The sequence below is a fragment of the Grus americana genome, chromosome 1, assembly GCF_028858705.1.
Source record: "Grus americana isolate bGruAme1 chromosome 1, bGruAme1.mat, whole genome shotgun sequence".
Taxonomy (NCBI): Eukaryota; Metazoa; Chordata; class Aves; order Gruiformes; family Gruidae; genus Grus; species Grus americana.
In genome coordinates, this window is record NC_072852.1 from 55,952,751 (window position 1) to 55,975,909 (window position 23,159).

The following is a 23,159-nucleotide window of genomic DNA, read 5'->3' on the forward strand; positions in this document are numbered from 1 at the left end:
GGGAGGATATAGTGAGGAAGCAACCCATGGAAAATGAGGATATTCTCACAAAAGAGAAGGCAGAGCAGGAGGATCCCACCCATACCAGGGTAGAGGCCTCTGGTGGCTTACCTCGCTGTCTCCATCGTTTTCTCTATTTGAAACAAAGTCAGGTCAAGAAACTGCCACTCACTGATGTGGCTGTAGCACCCGTGGTCCTGAGCATCCACTTTGTGTGATCTGCTCACACTGGCTTTCATCAATAAAATAAAAAGCAGCTTCAAATTCACCTCAAAATTACTCTCTTTCTGCAGTTGTTACATTTTTTTAAAACCTTTAATGTGCCTCTTCCAAGAGAGGCTTTTGTTATTAATTGTCCTTCAGATAACATACACAGGGAGGGAATCTGTATTCTGTTTTGGACTATTTTATCATAGTGACATCCTGAGAGAAAGCAAAATAATTGGCAAGACATATCTAATTACTTTATTTTGTGCTCCAATGACAAGTGCAGCACATTATACTACATACAAACAATACCTGAGACAGAGCTTAACACCAAAGAACAAAACAGGTGGCAGAACAGAAAAACAATGATGAAAAAATAGAAATCTCACACCTCTTGAAAATGTTTGATATGGCAGAAGCCTGGAACTCTTCTGGTGTATTCAAAACTAAATTCCCAGAGAACTTAAGATCTAGCAGATTTGGTGTGTTTCTTGGGAGTCTTTCCTGAGTGCTTCCGGTATCTTAAACCAAATGTAATGATAACATATTCCAGTAACTGCTATGCTTGGATCTGCTGCCAAGTTTCTTTCTGATTTAGTTCAGATACTCAGATCCAGAGCAAGCTGTCTTTGGTAACTTCACTTTAAATTCAAAGATCCAGAACTACTGCTTGTCCAGTCGCATAAACAAATGTTGAGCCTTATAAAAAAAAGATGTGTGCTGCAAGATGCTCAGAGGTTAGCTAACATATAAACATGAGGGTTTATTTCTCTAATTAAACTCCCAGAAGAGAAAGAGGAAGAGGGGGTATATAAACTAACCAGTAAATTTGTACAAAAACCTTTGACGTGCAAGGCTACTTCTACTATCACAGTCTGCAATCTCATAACTTAGAACAAAGGGCTACCTGAAACTGTTCCCAAGAACTACTTCTGGTTTTCTCTGTAACCCTGTCATGGGTCAGATGAGTTACTCCTATCCAGTTTATTGTTTTCCTACTAAAAAAGAGTGTTAAAAATCTGACCAGGATGTGCTTCCAGGTGTATCTACACTACAACCAAGACAATTTAAAGGACTGAATTCAGATACTCACAAATCTCATTTTCTTGTGGAGTACTTGTCCTACATTCATTACTTCTGAATACATATGTTAGGGGACTGAAAGGCAGAACTGAGTTGTGCTGGTTTTGGCTGGAATAGAGTTAATCTTCTTCATAGTAGCTAGTATGGGGCTGTGTTTTGGATTTGTGCTGAAAACCGTGTTGATAACACAGAGATGTTTTCCTTACTGCTGAGCAGTGCTTACACAGAGCCAAGGCCTTTTCTGCACCTCATACCACCCCACCAGCGAGTAGCTGGGGGTGCACAAGATGTTGGGAGGGGACACAGCTGGGACAGCTGACCCCAATTGACCAAAGGGCTATCCCATACCATATGACATCATGCTCAGCATATAAAGCCGGGGAAGAAGAAGGAGGAAGGGGAGGGATGTTTGGAGTGATGGTGTTTGTCTTCCCAAGTAACAGTTACACGTGATGGAGCCCTGCTTTCCTGGAGATGGCTGAACACCTGCCTGATGGTGGGAAGTGGTGAATGAGCTCCTTGTTTTGCTTTGCTTGCGTGTGCGGCTTTTGCTTTACCTATTAAACTGTCTTTATCTCAACACACGAGTTTTCTCACTTTTCCAATTCTCTCCCCCATCCCGCTGTGGGGGATAATGAGCGAGCAGCTGCGTGGTGCTTAGCTGTCAGCTGGGGTTAAACCACGACCCGAGTTTTAGGTTGGATACTTAAAACGCACAGCTTATTTTCACCCCTTTCCATGGATATGTCCAAGTATTACCTGCAAAAAAAATTTGTTGTATTCCTGTTGTACTTATTTCAATGTCTGGTCTCCCATCTGGTAACCGAAAGCAAGCATTCAGCAGAGCTGCAGAACAGCACATGATTTCCATGTAAGACTTCTGTTTGCTGAGCAATAAATTGCTCTTTTGCCGTTTTCCCCTTTCTACTATCACAAGGTTTACTGACATGGACTACATAGAAACTTTGATGAGAACTAGAATATTCCTGACAGGATCTGCAGGTCTGGAGCTTAGTGATACTTACTCAGTTTGAATCCAGAAATAGATAGCTGTATGAAATTCTCAATAGGAGAACAAGTGAGACTTCCAAATAATTTTATTATGACGCTGAAAGTAAAAACATATTTGAGGACTACCTCTACCGAGCTTGCTAGTCATACTAGAACATGAGAGGTTTTAAGATAAAACAAGTCCCTTTGACTATAAAGCTCAACAAAGCCTTTCAAGCTTCAAAAGGAGACAGCCTATGTTTCCCAGCTCAGGTCAGTCATTCCACTGATTTCCTGCTGCAAGCAGTATTCCGGAACGTCCTCCAATCCCTGTTTGTGAAATCATAACTTTCAGTAACACTGTTCTAGTGTCACTAATCTTCTCTGGAGTCTAGCTGAAAGCAAGCAGTTAAGTCGAAAGACTTCATATGCAGTAAGAGGAAAACATCAAGCACTGTGATGAATGCAGTTTGGAAAGTGGAGTCATGTGCTGAACAGAATGGTCTGCTATAATTATCCAAAATAATACTCATATGTAAATTATGTTTGCTTTGCATAACATGAATACCTTTTTAAAAGAGAACAAAGTAGTATTTCTGGGGCTAAAAAAAGAACAACAAATGTTAACGTCTTTCTCTCTGCTCCAATGAAGCTGGAGAATACAGTGCACACGAAGATGTTCATAGCTTCCTGAAACTAAGCAGTGCCTTGGTGGCACACCTCCATCTGGAAATACCAGCCATCAGTCTGTCAAAGTAGGTGGTGGCAGACTGAAACACTTGCACTGTTTGCAGGCAGCTCTTGCTCACGAAGGAAGTCTCACTGCTGCTCATACCCTGCCTTCCTTTCGTTGTCCCCTATCTAGGGGACAGCTCTTCCTCACCAACCCACAACTGCTCCTTGCAAACCAGAGCTGGTACCTTGCAGCCCAGGCATGGCTGCAGAACAAGCTACCTTTCTTCAGAGGTCAGCTTGGCTACCAGAGCAGCGCCTGCTGTTCTGCCCGAGCAGGCTGGGCTCAACCCTTTACGAAGCAATTTTGTCGAACCCTTATCTTCTCCGCTGACCCAGCAGCACATCATATGGTGCGTGTTGATGCCACGTTCATACCAATGCCCTCGCAGCCTGGAAACGATCTTTAGGATTTAGGGGTGTTTTTTTCTGGTGACTGACCTACAGCTGCTGAATTCAAGAGGCCTCAGCGCACCTTCCTCTAAGCAGGGCCGCGGCCCCGGCAGCCATCCCACACCTTCCCCAAAAGGACACGCGTTGCACAGCCCCGTCAACACCCGCTGCTGGTGGCGGGGACAGCCCCAGTCCCGCCGAGGGCTCCCGCCGCCCCGTCGGCACGAAGCAGCCCGGGCCGGGGCTGTCCCTTCCTCCCGCCCCGCCTCAGCGGGGCCGCGCCGCGCCTCAGGGGAGGGGGGGATCCCCACCGAGGCCGCTCCCCTGGCGCCAACGGGCCGCCCTCGGGCAGCCGCGAGGTGGAGGGAGGAGGGGAGGCGGCGGCGGCGCGGCCGCCATTGCCCTGCGACGGTTCGTTGGCGGGCGGGGGCGCCCCGTGCGCGGCTCGGGACGGCCGGGAGGGTGACGAGCGGCTCGCCGGGCCGCGGGCCCTTTAAGGCGCCGACGGCAGGCAGCGTGCACATCGCCAAGGCAACCGGGGGCGGGCGCCGGCGGCCGCGGCGTGTAGGTACCGACGGCCGCGCTGACGTCGGCGGGAAGCTGAGCAATAACAACAGCGACGCGGGGCGGCGCGCCGGCGTCGGCGTCCGCGGTGCGCCTGCGCGGCCTGCGGGCCTGCTTCTATTTATGTGGGGGGGCGCCAAGATGGCGGGGGTGGAGGCGGCGAGGAGAACGTAGGGGGCAGCTCCGACCGGGCGGCGGAGGGGGGAGGGGAGAGGGAGGAGGAGGAGCCGCCGCCGCCGGTGGGAGGGAGCGCGGAGAGCGGTGTCACCGAACGCGTGAGGCGGGGGCCGGCGAACGGGGGGCGGGGGGGGGCGGCGGAGGATGGCGGAGCCGCGCCGGGTGCCGTTCATTAGCCTGTCACCCGTGAGGCGCCGCGAGGGCGAGAGCCCGGCGCTGGAGCGGGAGCCGGCGGGCCGCGAGCCGGAGCCGCCGCCGGTGGGCCGCGAGGCGCCGCTGTTGGCGCCGCCGGAGCCGCCGCACGAGCTCTCCCGGCCGGAGCCGCCGCCGTCCCGCGAGAGCGCTGCCCGCCTGGAGCCGCCCCGCGAGACCGGCCGGCCCGAGCAGCAGCCGCAGCGGGAGCCCCCCCGGCCCGAGCCGCCGCCGCTACCGCCGCCGCAGCTACCGCCGCCGCCGCGCCAGAGCAGCCGGCAGGAGCCGCCGCCGCCGCAGGAGGCGCTCCCGCTCCGCCAGACGGTCCGCCTGGAGGTGGTGCTGAAGGACCCCACCGAGGAGGGCTGCGTGGAGTTCAGCTACCCGGAGCTGCTGCTGTGCGGGGACTCGCGGGTACGGGACCTCCCCTTCCCCTTCCCCCCTCCCCTCCCGCTGGGCCGGGCCCCGCCGCGCTTCCTCTTCCCCGCCAAGGGCCCGGCGGGCAGCTGCCCGCGTCCCAGGCCTTGCCGATAACGTTATCGGTTGCCCCGTCCTGCTCGGGGGTGGTCCCGGCCCAGCGGGGCGGCGCCCTGGAGGGAAGTCCGGCGGCCTCGCCGTCGTTCCGGGCTCCTCCTGGCGCTAAGGCTGTGCCTGTGCCCGTGGGGGGAAGGGGAGGCTTCGCACTTGTCGCCTCTGAGCTGGCCGACGGCTCCCGGCTGGCTTTTCCCGGAGCTCCTGGCGTTTGCTGCGAGCAGGGACGGGGGAGCGCCAGTGTCTTGTGCCCGCTTACCCCAGTTCTGCTCCCCTCCCCTTGCCTGCCCGGGGAGCGGTAGCGTTGCGTCCTCGCTTCCTGGGAGCTTTTTCCGGCAGCTGAACGAAACTGTTACCATGCCGGTCTGTTTTCCGCATTGTCTGTAGGCTGTGTGCAGGTAAATGAGGAGTTACTAGCCCGGCTCTGCTACAAGCCTTAAGAAGCAGTGAAGTGAGCACTAGCAGACTTGGAGTTGAGTTTCTGTAGTCGTGCGGGGGACAGGGATGAATGAGAGTTAATGTCGAAACTATAACCTCACCTGTAACTGTTAAGAACTTAAAGAAAAAACCCACCTACTTTCCCTTTTCCTATTCCTCCCAACCAGAAGATATTTGGTACTAGAACTACTTCGGGTTTTAAGGAGAAAAGCTTGTGCAGCCAAGTTTATGAAGTGAGCAGTATTAGGCAATCAACAGGATCCAGCAAGTAGGAAGGAGACATGCATGTCCTTAAGCTGGTGACACTTAGGCCACTCATTCTTAAAAAGTTGAGGGTACCAGTGAAGTTGTATTTGATTTAAATGGTTGTGGCTCCTCTTAATTCCAGTACACAATTTTAGAGAAAGTTTACATCTTAATGGAAAGGGGGGGGGAGGCAAGCAAATAGCTACTACTGAGGAGGTTATGATAGCTCTGATGATAAAAGCAAACCTCAAATACCAGTACTGATGTTGCCGTTGGATTTTTACATCCAGCACAAACTCGAGAATGGTTAAAACTTTTGTTTTACAAACCAAAGTGTTTCTAGGTGATGATGGTGTCATAACTATACTTAGCAGCCTGGTCACTTTTTTGTTCTGTAGTAGGAGGGATGTACACGAGATTGTGTTCAAATGTGGAAGACAGAAAAGTCAATGACTCTGATTTTAATATCTCTGAGATATTCAGATGCAAGTTAAAAGGTTCCTTCTGTTCATCCTGTCCTACAGCTGTTGTGGAAAAACAGTGCCAGTTAAGATTCCTCTGAATTGTTGTAGCATAAGCATGCTGCTCCGTGAAGTGCCATCTCCCTGAGCAGTTCCTGTATGAAGGTGAAAATTGTGTTAGTGTTTAGAAATGGTTCAGTACGTGGAGGTTGACTTTTTCCCTTTGGCAGTTCCCAGTTCCATAACTGCCTTTTTCTGTAGGTTAATAATATGTTAATCACATAATCAGGGAAAGGTGGCTTTTTATGTAGTTCTGATGCAAATTCCATGTCTTCTGCAGGGAGGGAGGGCACGTGGGCGTTGATTTAGGGGATTTTTGGTAGAATTGGTATCAGAGACTGCTTTGAAGGTAGAAATAGTGATAGAAATGCTTTTTAAGAAATTGTGTGTGTTTTTCAGCTCTGTAAAGTCCAAATTTAAATGAATGGATCATAATGGCCTTGCTGGACTGTGTGGAACAATCAGCTGATTATGTAAACCAGGGTCATAAATTGTGATCCCTTTAAAGTGATTCTGGACTTTTAATCTTGTTTAAAAACTGATGTGTACTTGGCCTGTCAATTTAACTTCTTGCTTGCTATATGGTAGAAGCTGGAAAAGCTACTCTGATATAATAGGGAGAACTTAAAATCATGTATTAATCAGCATGGAGAGAGGGGAAATGCATTTTATCCAGCAATAAAATTAGTGCTTGGTGGTTTCTTCATAGTTAAAGCAAATACAAGAAGAGAATTTGCTCTGCGCGGTGCAGGAGGCTTAGGATGACAGAAGTCTGTCTTTTACGCTGGTTATTGTCAGACCAACAAATTATGTAACCTGTTTAAAGTCCTAAAGTAGAAAAAAATTGTGAAATTGTGAAAGGAAAACTGATCATGCTTGTGGAGTAGAATGACCATGGTGATTTATACTGGTTAATGCAGCAGGGAAAACTACCTTGTTAAAATGAAGCTTGGCCAAGGAACGCCCACTCTCTGCTACTTTTCTGCAGAATATGAGAGTTTGCTATTTCCAGGTAGGTAGCAAGTAGTTGCCAGTTAATGCTGTGGTTTTAAGTGGAGTTTTAGATTTCCAAATTTTTTGTTGCTTTAGTAGTGATGCAGTTTAAAATGAACAGTTCGTATAAACTTAGTTATGCAGACTGTTTTTGTAGGGTGAAGATTGAGTTTTCTGAAAGCTGTTGTTGACTCTTTATCCCTTATAAGAAGTTGCTCATTAAAGTTCAACATTACGGAATTAGAAACTTATCTTTCTATCTTGTAGTGTTACTTGGAACTGGAGCAAGCAAGAAAGGCTCTCCAGAGGCAGGTTGTTCTGGGAAGGCAAGGAGTGGTGCACAGGAATATTCAAACATTGCTTTAATAGCTCTCTTAATGAAATAGTAGAGAATCCCTAAACTGATTTGACAGGATGAGTGCAACTTCTGTTTGTTTGGGTGTTTTTAATTCCAAATTTGGTTTCCTAGCCTGAATCAGAAGCTAGTGGAACTGCTTATGTTAGAAACTCATGCTGTCCTTGTGCTGCTTTTTTGCCTTGATAAAGAGAACATCCTTTGATAGGATTGTTGGTAGAGTTCATCTTTCGGTAGGAATTATTTATGTAAAGTTTTTGGGTGTGAGTAATGAGTTGGTGTGGTTGAAGAGTTTATTTGCCTCTTAAATGGTCAGAAGTGAAAGTGTGCTCCCTTTTCTGTTGGTGCAGTTGAAGCTTGGTGTGTAAATCTTAACTGAAAATGCCAAGTTGGCTTCTGTCAAGCAGACTGTAAAGGTGCTGAAGTAGTCATCTCTTGGAGTTACAGCAAAGTCTAATACAGTTGTCCATAAGAGCTCTTAGAAGCTGTCAAAGTGAAGACTTACTTGAATTTGCGATCCCCATAATGCTTAATCAAAGTGACAGTCAGCTACAGCTTTGAGAGTTTGGTGGAGAGAGGCAAGTTAACACTTTAGTACTAAATTTTGCTTGACCTCTGGCCTTAACCTTATCTCATTTCACAACTCAAAACCCCCACATTTGCCTAGCAGAAGATGTAGAATTGATTTTTTCCAGCTAAAAGTAGGGAAGACAGTGTTGCATGAATTGAGCAGCATTTTATATTTAGTTATGCCTGCAAGAGATGTGTATGTAGTTTAGTAGAGGTGTCAGGATTAACTATAACATCTATTATTTTTCTAAGTACTCAATTTAGAAAATGTAAGAAAATTATGTGGTGCTTGCAGTTTTGCTCACCTTACCTTCCTCATTACATTGGTCTTGATACTACTGAGCTATTTTGTTATTTGGTTACCATATAGTGCATATATTGGCTATTCATACTGCAGAGGAAGGATCTTTGCTTTTCTGAACTTAGTGTTGCTTTTTATTCTGTCTTAGCCTACCATAAATCTTCATTTATTCATTAATGAGTGGTCCATGTGCAGTAAAGTTAGCTGCCATCTATAAAGTTCTGTAAAATGGAACTCCATTCCACTATATTTTAGCATTCTAGTACCCCCCTTAGACAATTACTGTATTTTATGTGAACTTTAATTTGACAAAGGTAGGCCTGTTTTTATGCCATATGTTATTTAAAAAAAAAGCACTATGTATAGCCCTGATTACTGTTCATTGACTTTGTGACAGCGAAAACCTCTTTCTCAAAAAAAAGAAAAGAGGGGGGTACCTCCTGCTTATTTGTACAGCTGGAATATTAAATCTCTGTTGTCCTTGTGGCTGCCATAGTGGCAATCTTCTGCAATTCATGCTATGATTAGTGAAATTATCTGAAGAAAAAAATAACAGTATGAGAGTTAAAGGAGTTACATTAGTTATGGTTGTAACTTACTGAGCTTTTTAGTCTTCTGGCTGCTTCCTTGCTGATTAGTGTGCCAGGTACATCTTGTGCATTGTATCTGGAAGGATCCTTCACAGTGCCAGTAAGAGGCATCAGTGGAAGCAGAAGTGAAAAGGAGTTGTATTTAGAGAGTTCTTTCTCTTTGAACCTCAACTGGCTGTAATTCTCTTATGCTTATACTTTCAGTTGAGGCTGTAGTGAAATGCTTGGGAAAATATAAATCTGAATCTTTCTGTTAACTTTTGTGTTCTCATTAGAAGAAAAGTAACAATGATAATTGAAAGGGTCAAACTGATTTTTAGAGGATAAAGTATTTGGACTCTCCGAGTATAAATTCTGACTACTTAGTCACCAGAACATTGTTTATTGTCATTTAATAGGGTTTTTTTTAGATGTACTCTGTGTTTTTTGTGGAATGAATATTTAACTTCTGCATTTTTCAGAAGAAATCGGTTCACTCAGAAGATCCATTTAATGACGAACAACGTGAGCGGCATGAAGTAGAAATGCTAGCGAAGAAGTTTGAGGCAAAATACGTGAGTTACTATACCTGTATTAAAATATACAAATATTCAATAGTGATAACTTATGATGCTGTAGAGATGTTAACATCAGCTTTTTTGCCTGAATAGTGTTGCTAATAATAATAATAGTGTTGTTGTCAAGTGACTTCTGTACATTTTGGAGCTGTCTCATATTTCATTTAAGCAGCTTGAAGCTGCTACAAGCTTATTAGACAAGTCTACTAAATAGATTTGTCTATAGGATGTTATAGCTTGTGAAGATATTCTTGGAAAAGCTTCCTATATAAATACAACTAAGCAATAGATGCAGGTCAATATTCATGGTAAATACTGTGCCAGAGGAAAGAATTTTTATGTGATGCTGTTGTGCACTATTGAACAGCTCTTCTGTTTGGGTTAAATACTGATGAATCTTTGTGAATTTCTGACTAATTTGGAATGCTTCCATAGGAAGTTATTGTTGAATTCTAAACTCATCTAGCAATGACTTATATTGTAGTTGTCAACTGCCTGAAGATACTCTGCTGACTCCTGAAAGTGTAGCGTAAATGATTTGAACAACAGTAGATAGTAACATAAAGAGGCCTTCACTAATAAATTAAGGTAGAAATCAGAAAATGTTGACTAAAACCACACCCAAACAAGTCTTTAAGAATTCATATGGGTAGGGTTGGGTGATTAATTCTGAGCTGGCAATCAAAACTCATCATCATGCTTAGGCATGTTGATATTCTGGATTACTAATAGAGCACCTCAGTAATAAAGAAGGGAAACAAGAGCAGTCATTTGTATCTCTTGCTATTAATACACATATTAAAATCTTTCTTGTCTGATTTATTTGGATTTTTTTTTTCTGATAAAGGCAGATTTCACTGAGTGCCCAGTCTCTACATTCTGTAGAACTGATTACTATTTCAGGGCATGTTAGCTGTGATGTGTAACAAAAGAAACCCTTAAACTGAAAAGAATGATTTTCATCTTTTAGAGGGGTTGACAGAACCCAATATATCCAGTGAATTGAGAAGGCAGTTCAAAACACTGTTTGCTTTTCATTTGAATGATAAATAATTTTTTTGAACACAAGAGAAAAATGTACTTTTCTAGAAGACTCATTTCCATAATACAAGTTAAGGATTTTATAATGTCCTGAAACGAGTTGCTTAACTACAGCAGATGAAAGCCAGTGTAAAGCATGTAAAGCAATATATGTAGGAGGGAGCGGTAGTGGAAGCAATCTAATGTTACATATACCTTTATGCATACATCAAAGCTAAACATGTACATTTATGGACAAAACATAGTGTGATTAGACTTATGAAAACTTGAGTTCAGTGCTCAGTAGACATAAAAAGGGACAAATAGATACTTTTAACTATTAGAAAGCAGTAGGTAACAAAACCTATAATTTTACAACAGTTTAAATTCATGGTGCACTTGTATCTTGATTACTGTTTGCACTTCCAATTTTCTTGCTTTCTCTCATTCTCTGCTGTACCTTATGCCCCTCAGCCCCACAAAATTCTAGGAAGGGGAATGTCTTCTGTATACAGATCAACTTACTAGGTTAGGGCCACTAAGCATGGAGGGTGGTGAGGGATTAATAGTTCTTGTGTTAGATAGTCTCTGTCCTTTCTGTCTTCCAATACAAGTACTATCGGTCTCTACCATCCGTGCTCGGAGGAATTGCATCTCTGTACGCTGACCCAGTACAATTGCTCATGTTCTGACAGCATCCAGCCATCTTCTGATTCTTGCGGCGAGACGTTCGCTCCTTAGCTTAAACTAGAACAGGGATCCCATGAAGTAGATACCTATTCTCTTCTCTTTAACAGCACTTTAGTGTAAAAGTAATCACTGGTTGTATGAGAGAGTAGTAGAGGGTTTTTTCAAATTTGCAGGAAGTACTATATCCTTCTTAAACTAATTAGGTATTACTTATCTATATCCATTTAAAATGGAGTCAAACGATCTTTTTAATGATAGCACATGTGGCAATACTTCTGAGAAAAATTGATGCATTAAGAACAGTCTTCCTTGAAGACTTTTTACTTCTCTTCAGATAAATTCCTGTGCTCATAATCAAGTCAGTACAGTAGTGAGTATATCTTGCAGATACTAAGAAAAAGCCTATGAATAAATACATTTTTGTAAAACAAGATGCATAATGTACCATTTATTTACTTGATTATTCAGAACTTTTTTGCAATTGCTGCATGTTTTAAACACCAGCATAAAAATCTGTTTCGAATGGTTCCCATTTTCATTCTTTTGATTACTGTTATTCACTAGACAATCACTCTGTTGTAAAAACATGATATTGAATCTTGGATGATCTTGTACATAATGTAAGAATTTTTATTGGATCAAAACAAAGGTCCATCTAATGGATGGTATCATAGTCCTCTGACACTCGTGGAGTCTCATACTTGAAAGTACAAACAGAGTAAGTGTGCACTGATATTACTTCACTGTGCCTGTCTAGCAATCTGTGGCTTAATTTCTCCCAAAGCCTGTGTGTTTAACTACCCTTCATTATAGCTTTCTGCCATAAATTTGCCAGATCATTTTGAGTTCACCGAGTTTCATTGTGCTCCATGGCACTGAGTACCATGATGATTATGTCATATGAAAACATACTTTGTGTTTAAACCTGATGAGTTCACTTGGTGCTCCATAGTTTCTGTATTGTAAGAAACGGTGAAATGTTTCCTGTTCTTCTGCATGCGATTCTGATGCTATCATCTAAATTCAGTCCTTTCATTCCTTAACATCCTTTTGTGTCTTAACGTTCTGTTATTGTATGGAAGCAGTGTTTTTTACCTTTAAACATCCCTGTTGCCTTGCTGTTCCCTTTTTTTTGTTCTAATTTCTTTTTTTAAATGAAAGGATATTAATGGTAGGATGCCCTGATTTATCAGTGATATAATGATGACTTCTGGTTTTGTTCTCTGTTCCTTTTTTGCATAAGCCCCAATTATTTTCTTTTTTGATCGCTATTGATTGAGCGAATGTCATAGAGCTGTGTGTAACAACTCCAGTGCTTCCTGAGCAGCATAACAAATTGGGAGCATACTGTTTATTTTCTTGTTTGGGTTGTACTTCCTTTGTGTGGATTACCTTGCTTTTATTGATAGTGAATTCAACTGATGATTTATCGTACTAAGTTCAGAGCAACTGTGAGGTCTTTCAGTGATTCCTCAGTTGTCTTTTTTTTTACTGTACTCGGTAATTTCTGTCATCTCACCACGCCCCCCAACTGTTAGCCCTCTCTATTACTTGTAAAGATGAATGAATACATGTTCCTTGGTGATTTCACTGATTACTTTCTTTGCCAAAATGAAAACTTATTCCTACACTTTTTCCCAGCCTTAAACCAGACATTAATTTGAGTGGACCCTCCCTCTTATCCTATGATAGTTTCTTGTCTTTAAAGATCTTGGACCTTTTTAAAAGTGTTTGAAGTACTGCTTCCCTTCTACTAAAATTCTTTCCTGCTCTGGAATGTATGTTCTTGTGCCTCTGGCTGTGTTCTTTATAACTTCTGTTAACTCACCCAATATAGAGATCACACTTACTGGTTTATAGACTATGTTGTGGCCCTTGGAAAATTGCTATTGTATTTGCTGTCTTCTAGTCCTGGTGGGCAAAGGTTGTTTAAACGTTAGGTTCCATGCCACAGTTAATTTGTTGAACTCGTATTTGAGTTTTCTGAATACTTGCATGAGTACCATTTGCAGCCTCAGGAGCTAGACATCTTAATTTGCTCTAGTATCATGAGTGCTTATGTTCTGGGATACAAAGGTTGGAGGAACTCTTTTGGGAAACGTGAAAAGCTTCAGTGGTAACACTTTCCTGAACTGCTGCGTAGTAAACACCGATGCAGATAATCCCTTCGGTTTTTCTGCTTTGGTCTTGCATCCCTAACATGTTGATCATACAGACTTTCAATACGCTTCCTTAAACACCACTAGGTAGAGCCAGGCTTGGAAGGAAGTTCTCTAACTGTACATACACTGGCTCAGATATTTTCATGTGTCTGAATACAGGTTACTATTTTAATCCTGCTTTTATTCATTTGGCTATTATGAGACTTCTTTTTTGTTACTAACTTTGTTCCATATCTGCACTATGGTTTTATGAATAACAGGCAGTCAGAATGTATTGAGAATTTTTTTAATGCCCATACACTGAAATCCTAGAATAACCACTGCTGCAAAAGGATTTTGGACTCACAAGCAAGGATGGTGATGGTTACTTGGACTTTGCAAGAGATGTGGTACAGAGGTGGATTGCATTACACATTAGTGAGATCAGAAGAAGTAAAGTAAAGTTTATGCATTCTTCAGACAGCCTGCTGGTGCCTCAGTCGGAATCATGAGAACTACATAAGCCTTTGCACTGGAGTTTAAATAGAATTCTTAAGTGCTACCTTTTTTTCTAAGATATTTTTTCTTCTCTCATCCAAACTTTTTTTTTAAAAGAAAAGAAAGTACCGCTTGTTTTGGGAATGTGCAGTCATTCAGATATTTTATCAGATGAGTGACTGGAGGGGATGATAAGACTGATAGGAAAAGTTAGGGATACTTAGCTTGGAAACCTGAGGCTTGGAAACCTGATTTGAAATTAGAACTCAATTTTGAGATTTTTCTCCTAGGACTATTACATTTATTTATTTAATTATAGTTGAGAGATTTCCTGTTTGCTTGCAAGAGCGTATGCTTAACTTAGTTACAAACTTGAATTCTTGCAAAATATTTTTAAAATGAAGGTGCTCAGATGCTTACACCTTTCATAAGAGCAAGGATGAAACGTTTGAACACTGTCTGCATACTCATAGTAACAAGTGGGTTGTGACATTTGGATGTCACAATAGAAAAGACTCATTCTAAACATGCTTAGAACTGTAGAGCACAGGCAGAGAAGCTTCAGGAGCAAGTCTTCTCAAATTTATGGAAGAACACCGGTTACCATTTTAGTGAAGGTTGTGCCTTTTGGAGAATTTTATCTTTTAAGACTTTTATATTGACAATATATAGGAGCCGGAAAACTAGACTTTATATCCTAAGCAGATTCCCATTTGTATAACTGTAAGTTTAGATTCCCTGAATGTTTGAGCTGGGCGTGAGTTTTTACTTGACTTGATTTAACAATAAAACTTTCACATGAGAAAAGCGTTTACAGGTTAAAATGAAGTTTACCATCTCCGGGAGGTAAGTGAGCCCACAGACTGTGATGCAGATTCTGGCTTTAAGTTGCTCAAGTAACCATTTCATGTCCAGTCCTATCAGCTGAGGAGACTGCTCTTGCATTTCAAAGGATTTTATCTTAATATGTTTTTCTTCAGTTACGTTATATGAATGCTGTAACTTCTTGAAAACTCATAGACACCATATCTGCCAGTACCTGATCAACATTGTTCTTTTTTGACTTAGATAGGCTTCACTTTTCTGTAGAGAAGCAATCTTGTTTAGGGGAACGCTTTACTGAATGCTAGGCTATCAGTATTTTCCTTTGTAATGACCCTAACATACTGAAAAGCCTATAACTTTCTAAATGATCCCAGTCCTCCTATCGCTAACAGTCCTATCACTATGTTTTAAAAACACAGGACAGTGAAACATCTCTAAATAGGAAACGTTAGGATGATTTCAGTCATGCAGAAACCAGGTGGCTAGTGAATAACTTTCAGGGGTGATTGTGGTGAGGCTACAGTAAAGCATGTTTACCAGAACTCATTCCTGTGTGAAAGTTTTTAAGTCATCTAGACCATCTTCAAGGAAGCATCCAGAAAAGCAAAACTGCTAATTCCCTGAATGACCATCCCTCTGATGCCTTATGTTTTGTAGAGTTCAGTACATTGCTTCTCTTTTTGCCAAATGATACAATGATTGCTTTGTTTTCAGGGTGGAAAGCCCCACAAACATCGGAAGGATCGCCTGCAGGATCTAATCGATATAGGTTATGGTTATGATGAAACAGACCCTTTCATTGATAATTCTGAAGCGGTAAGTAAGCCTCATCAAAGCAGCAACAAGAAATAAGACAATGCTTTTTTTTTTTTTTTCTAAAGAAGAAAGGTAAGGGAAAATACTTTGTGCCTGTGTATAACTGGTATGGATCTAAAGGGCATACTACTTTGGGAATCCAACATATGATAGTATTTGCAGTCTCATTCAGATATTATGCACTGCAGGAATTAAGAAAGCTATTGCTATATCACATAATTGTCCAGCTTTAGAAATTAAATTATTTTTATTTGTGCCCTTCATTTACTGTGGACTGAAATGACACTGGCTCCATTTCTTGTATTAGCTATCTGGATTATTAGTAAATTGTTGGTGTTAGATTTTCTGCATTAGATCAGGATGCTATTCTGTTCTTAAAAACCAGTAAGAATAGGATGGTTATTCTAAACATTTACCAAATACATCTGAAAAATTTGAGATAAAACAGTTTGGTTAAACAGCAGCATATTACAGTTTATTCTGAATATTTTTCAGAAATGAAAACACATCTCAAGGTAAAAGAAAAAGGTATTAGGTGCAGACAATATCAGGAGGTTTATAAGAGGGCATTTGAAGAGGTGATTATATGAATTTATGAAAATGAGGAATAAGCTTGGAAGAAAGATTGGATGATATAAGAGCTTGGAGACCTCCTATAGTTCTCCTTCATTAGATGTCAGGAAGAAGTAGGTGTACTGTTTAGTCAAGTAAAAAAAAAAACCCAACAAAAAACACCTGACACCTTAGCCAGCCTTCAGTTTCCTCCACTGCTGAGTGACACCGGACAGAACAGCAATGATTGGCTGCTCTGAAGAGGAAGGAACTACAAGTCTGAGTGGGAGAGGAAAGATGATGAAAAGGAATTGTTGAGAGAAGAGTAAGAAAAGCACAGAAGTGAAGTGCATTGTTTAGCATACGTTACGTCCAGCCTCCATTTGAATGTGGTAGTAGATCTGGGAAGTTACAAAATTTTGTGAAGAGCTTCTGTGAACACTGAGCTGTGATGTTTCTAGTGTGTAGATGTTGCAATGATTATTGCTCTTAAGGACTGTGTGAGGGACACAGAAGGCGTGCTGCAGAACAGATACCTTCTTGAGCAAAAGAAGTTCAGACATTAACTACAGTGGATAGCAGGCTGAGCTCCTCTGTGTGTATTGCTAGTTTTGAAGTAGGCCTGAAGGCACACGAACAAGTTGCGTGAAAAGTGAGTTTGCTGTAGGTGCTTACTGTAGCTTGTATGAATTTGTCCTTTTTCTTGGTCTAGATTAAAACTTTAGTTGAACTTGCCAATATTAAACTATCATTATCCCTCAGCTTTTGGTTGTGCTGCTGGAACAATATTGGGGCCCAAGCCTTCGTATGTCCTTTCCAAAGGTCAGATTCTGATCTTCAGCTCAGTAAGAACAGATGTGCTTCACTGCTGCTGAGAAACCACTTGAGCCTATAGGCTCATCTGGTTTCTCACAGTTGCTTAAGTTAACCATCTTCAGTTTTGAAATTTTATGATACAGGACCCAGGTTGTAACTTGGTTTTTCTGGATTTATTGTGACCTATCACAGATCTGATACATGATTTGGATAACTTTCAGTACTTACAGTACTGGTCTCTGTCAAAGATGTACGTGAGTCTAGCAGGGTTGAATGCTCACTGGTGTATTAGTATTTCTCATACTGTGCGTCCTTCCAGTGCTGTTCCTCTTACCAGCAGCAGACCCGTTAGATTTGCAGGAGCATTTACTTCTGATAGCTCTTGCCAGACTCCTTGCGAGAACATACAAAAGGCAGTTGTTAGAGGACCAGATGGTTGCATCATGTGGTAGCTGTGGAAGCTACTGGGGAGAATGGTGTATTCTCTAAAGATTGCTCTCCTGAACAAATCATTATGCCTTGTGTCTGCATTACAAATACAGACTAGTGAGAGGCCATCTCTGTTTTGTTTTTATCCCCATTTCTCTATAGAAAAGAAGAAAAAATGCACTGTGTGCCAGCTGCAGTCTAAGTTGCTGTTGCATGTCTTAAGGGTCCTGTAATGTAGGAGTTAAGTTCAACAAAACCTCTCATTTGATCTTGGATGCAAATAGGAAGTGTTCAGAAGGAAAACCTACGTGTCTGGCTTACTCATCTTCTGTGTGGCCAGCTATTAAATCACTGTGTACTCTGAGAAGTGTCAGAGCCAGGCCCAGCCCTGACTTACTTGCTTTTGGATGATGTGCTTTTTTACCCATAAAAAGCTGTAATATCCTGGGCACAAACACTTGAAAAATGAGTGTGAGTTGCTTGAATTGCTCCAGGATTGGCATCCTGTTGTCTCCCTCTGTATCCCAGAAAAAAATAATTGAAAGCTTCCACAGAATTTTAGTCCTTTCTTTGTCACAGGTGTGAAATAAATACCAGGCTTTTTGGCACTGAAACAGATTTATTCCATAGCTTTAGAGATATTTTCCTTCTAAAAACAGATTTTGAGGTAATGCCATCAAATATTATTCAGTAAATCAAACCAATAAAACTCTAAGCCTGTTTTTAGCAGGCATGGTAATTGAGTTAAGGAATTCTGCTTCCTTTGGATCCATTTCCAATTAAGCAATTTTGTACATGCAGCATAGATGCCTATATAACAAATGGCGTATGTAACAGAGCATTTGGGTCCTCCAAGGATCTGAGAAGGGAACTGTTCTGCTTGTTTCCTTGAGGGCAGGGATCAGGGTCAAGTGCAGGAAATATGCTAATGGCATGATTCTTGTGTAACAGATTTGAATGGGGCTGGAGTACAGACAGGTACAGGATGTGCTTTTATGGAGGAACGTTCTTGGCAAGTGCAGGTAGAAGGGAGCTTCTTCTAAGCAAAGAGATTTTTCCTGTCAGACTCCTCAAGGTAGATCCTACCCTCCTTGAGGGTAGATTAAGGAAGAAATTCTTCACTATGAGGGTAATGAGGCACTGGAACAGGTTGTGCAGAGAAGTTGTGGATGCCCCCTCCCTGGAAGTGTTCAAGGCCAGGCTGGATGGGGCTTTGGGCAACCTGGTCTAGTGGAGGGTGTCCCTGCCTATAGCAGGGGGGGTTGGAACTACATGATCTTTGAGGTCCCTTCCAACCCAAACCATTCTGTGTTTCTCAAGGGGCACTGGTACATGCCCTGATGAAGTAGGGTAAATTTTGGACTGCTTAGTAGGCTAGATTGCCATTGTAAACATTCTGTGAAAAATGAAAACCATGCATGAGATTCTTACAGATTTGCTTTCATTGTTTACTGTGGAAAGAATCAGTACTTTCCTACAGCATAATAAAGACTTTAGCAGCATGGCTGCATTAAGACCATCAAAGTCCTTGTGGCTATGGAGCACAGAAAAGTAAGGGCTCCTGAAGAGCAATTCAGTGGACTCAGACATGAAGCCAACTAAAGGAAAATACTGGAGAAGGCTTCTTGGGTATATATTACCTGAAGTGACATAGTCAGTTCCTACTTCCCATCTTCCTTCAGATTTGTCTCCTCTTACAGGAATAAGTACATAGTTACAGGTTGCCGTTTGCTTCGGATGTGTCTGGTATGCTGTTCAGTTTTTTTACCTTGCTGGAAAACTTTTAGCTGGTCCTGTTTGGAAGAAGTGACTTTTTGTCTCTGAAAGCAATTGCAGGCAAATTGGAAATCCATGCTTCACTCAATACAGTGGATATTTTTGGGTTGAGCATTTTGACTGTAGTCAGGGAGTCGTGAACTCTTCATTCCAGGAAAAAAATGGAAGTCAAGACCACCTTACTATTGTTTCCAACTGCTATGTAGTGGTTAGTCTGATGGCAAGTCCTAATCTTTGTCCATCTGAATGGACCCCTGTGGTAGTAATATACAAAATGTTCATAACCTGCAAAGAAAGCTGTCCCTCCTCAGTGTTTCCACTGCTTTGATGTTGAAAATAGGTTTTGCTATAGTGTAAACTGGTCAGAACTACATTCTTTGTGGAATGGTATTCCTGTATATTTCTGCTTCCCCTCTATTCTTTCTACAGTCACACACACATACATACACACACGTGCATATCAGCCTGATTTAGCTGGACTACCTGCTCTTGTGATGACCTGAATACCTTCCTGACAATTTAAGCTTTGTACAGATAGAGATTCTAGGGGAATACAGTGCTCTCTGAGCTTTCTGTATGTAATATAGAACAGGGATCTGAAGTAATACATGGTGCTTAGTGAAAAAGTATGCAATTTTCTCTTACTCAGAGGTAGTAAGACTGGCACATCCAAAACAAAGACCAGCTAGCACTTTTCCCCATGTTGGGTAGACAAACGCAGAGGAAGAACCATCTACCTAGAAATCTAAGCAGTGCAAGCTCTCTTTTGAAGCAGCGATACCCAGTAGCCACACTGACAGGAACTGAAGCAAAACATGAATGCCAAGAGCAGTGGGAAGCATGTAGTTCAGTACTTTGGATGCCCAGGACTGTATGTCAATATTTAACCAAGTCTACTATATTCATGGTTCCACAGCAGCCTTCTAAACACTGGTGTAAGAGTCCTGTGCTGCTGGGTAGAGAAAACTAGCCTACCAATGGTTTCTCATACATGGAAAGTTTCTTCAAAACAGGTACTTTGACTTAGAGAAAACTTATTTTTCTTTAGCTACATCTTGCCTCAAGAATTCAGACCCTCTTAAATCACAGCCTTTCAAGGATTCTATGTTGATTTTAGTATTTCTGAACACATAGGTAAAAAGAGTTGCTCTTTTACTATCTGGGTTCCCTAGAATACTTTCCATAATTTAAGGGCTTAGTCTTTGCAAAAATTCTGTGTCATGGTATACAGTTTTCATACATTTTCAGGATAAATTTGGTTTACTTAATCTTGTAATCTCCAGGCTTGTTAAAGGTGTAATAGCTTTAATATCCTCTTCTCTCCCACCCTGGGTTCCACTCAAGAGTTCCTCCTGTTGTGATCTGAAACTTGAAGCTGATGGATTGCCGGAAAGAGCATCTCGTTCAAGATATCTTGAATATCTGAGATGCTTTTTCCCCAGTGAGAATGGTATCTATTTGGGAATGGCAGAGCTCAGTGTGCTGATGGTAATTTTTACCTTTTTTTGTGGGGTTCTGGGCCACATGTTTTAGGCCAACTTGATGTGGTTCTCTCATCTTTCCTACTCCAAGGAGCTTGTTTTATGCGTAGCTATGGAGAGTAGTGTCGTTGCTTGAGAAAGATAAATGTCTTTTAAAAAACAAAACCAGAAACACCCAAAAAAACCTATCAACCTGCCAATGTTAGAGGCATATACAGAAAAATGCTACATAGGATCCGTTATTAAACATACTTTCGGGTTGGATTGAGACACAAATATAACATTGCTGCATTTTTCATGTGGAAAAAGCTGCCTTAGTAGACTTCTATCACAAACCTCATCCACACTGAATACATGAAGGTGCCTTAAAGCTTTTTTTAAGAGATTCACTTACTAGCTGTTTCATTGGCTATGGATTTGTGTGTTTATATTACTGGTCTGTCTTCCTTGTTCATTGTCACTTTGCCCAGTCTTGGAAGTTCTGTGATTGGGGAATAGTGCTCACTTAGCCGAGTGCACCATGTCACCTTTAATGAAAGATGTCTTGCATGCTTCCCAGGTGTCTTCAGGGTAGATTTCTTAGTTGATACCTGACATGTCATATGCATTCAAGTGAATACAGGGGCAAATTTCAATTGGGAGATCCTTTCTTTGCTTTTTATCCCCTCTCACCCTAAGATAAATAAAAGTGTAAAATGGAGTACCAAACAAATAAAGCAGATACTGTTCTGCTTAATGCAGAACAGACATGTTTAAACTATATACTCAGCAGTCCTCTAATACAAGAACCATTATGGCTACAGGGACAAACATAGTTGAATCTGCAGAACAAGTCCGTTTGTTAAAGCAACAGTAATGTTCTCTTGCTCCTTCTGGAAAATATCCTATATATATTTTTAGGAAGGAATAAATACTTTCTTAATTTTTTTTAATCCTGTGTTCTGGCCTAGGTTTTAACCAGGTAGTTTATGACTGCTCAAGTATTTAATGACCTCAGTGAGACAACTGGGAAACTGAAAACTCAGTATCTACATAGGCACTTGAAAAAACCTGAGACTTACATCTGGCCTTTGTAGTACCATTGTTTAAATTTTGTGTACATCAAGAATGTAGGCGTAAGAAATAATAGTTATAATAGGTCTAGCAACTTCTTTTTGCTAAATTTAACTTTTTGAAGAGCGTAAAATCACTTTTCAAGGTAATCTGAGCTAGTAGAGGAGTAGATTGTGGACTAGGATCAACTTCCTCATGAGTAGATGAATTTATTTAAGCAGCACAAGGAACTTAAGTATTTTCCAAAAAATACACAAACAATATGATGATTAATATAATATAAAGGGTGGGTTTGTAATATGCCAAAATAACAGGTCTTTGATAACAGCATTTGTCTTAAGTGTCCTATATGGTAAGTCTGCTCTTCATGTTATATGGAAAAGGAAAGTGTAACTTTTTTCTACTGAATCTTCTAGTAATTCTGTGACATGAAACCTGGAGGAGAGGTTAAGTAATACACTGCATATTTATTTGTAATAAAACCACTGAACTGTATTTTCAGTGTGGGTCAGAGCTCAATCTCTGAAAGAATTGAATTAAACAGATAAAAGGTGGTCACACATTTTATAACTTAGGCTGAGTATTGTCAAGGCAATAAGAATGTCATCTTGTTGAACTGAAGGTCGCTGAAGCTGATAGCCTGACTCTGACTGGTGGAAGGGTATAAAAGGTGGTGATTGTGGTGGGAACAAACAGGCATGGAGATGTGTATGTATGTATGTATGTACTTCTCTCAAGGTGCTCTAGTAGGCTGACGGATTAAAATTCCCTGACAACTAAACTAGTATTCTCCTAGGACACTATCCTATCCTAGTCTAGACTACCCTGAGACAGGTATTATATTTTTATTTAATAGTCTGTTATGCTTTTTTCCCCTGTTGTGCTTTGCCAGCTGTCCTTTGCCTCAGGATTAAAAACAAACAAGAACACCACGCAAAAAAACCCCAAACAACTTGCCTATGCTTTTGAGAAGAGGAACCTTCTTTACTGTGGGGAAGCTCTTTCTACTTTTTGATGTCAACTTGGATGTATTGTTCCCACTTAACCTTGCTCAGGATTTCATTGTATATTCTACTGTGCTATTTTTTGGAAAGATAGTTCTGTTTTTTTGTTTGAAAACTTATCCTTAAAGGATAGGAAAGCCAAAGAGTGCATTTCAGTTTTTTGTGTCTTTAAGAAGCATAGAGATCGATCACTTACGTTTGTACTGTCTTGAAGTATGTAGTGAACTGTATGGATATTCAGTCCATATTCCATGGCTGAAGCAACCATATTCAATATCAGTAGCTTGACTTTATTCAGTTGGCTAATAATGATAAAAATAAACAGCTTCCTGCTCACCCAGTTGGTTAGAGCCATCTCAAAAATAAACTGAACAAGGAACAAAAATGATCCCTGCTTATCTTTTATCTAAATACCAGTTTCACAACAAATAATGTACAGGCTATGTTTCTTAAAACACTTGAACATGTTTGCAGTGAATCTCATTTCCAGGACTTAATACAGAAGTGTTAAAAAGCCTTTTCACATATGTACTTTTATAGTATAGGTTGTTCTCTGGAAGGGAGCTGAATGAGGAGGGTCGTGGTCAAAAAATCTGAACACAATAGTAGACAATATTA

General features: G+C 41.4%; 1 protein-coding gene across 2 annotated transcripts in view; it reads left to right on the forward strand.

The window, feature by feature from the left end:
* Nucleotides 1–4,257: 4,257 nt before the first annotated feature.
* UBN2 (ubinuclein 2) overlaps nucleotides 4,258–23,159 on the forward strand; it is a 58,710-nt gene continuing 39,808 nt past the window's right edge. The window contains exons 1-3 of one of the 2 annotated variants that reach the window (XM_054829935.1): nucleotides 4,258–4,752; nucleotides 9,345–9,437; nucleotides 15,329–15,430. In XM_054829935.1, coding sequence (XP_054685910.1) covers nucleotides 4,291–4,752; nucleotides 9,345–9,437; nucleotides 15,329–15,430 — 657 coding nt within the window. In that variant the 5' untranslated portion in view covers nucleotides 4,258–4,290. The remainder of the gene's footprint in view (nucleotides 4,753–9,344; nucleotides 9,438–15,328; nucleotides 15,431–23,159) is intronic. The other variant, XM_054829943.1, reaches the window with a different exon arrangement.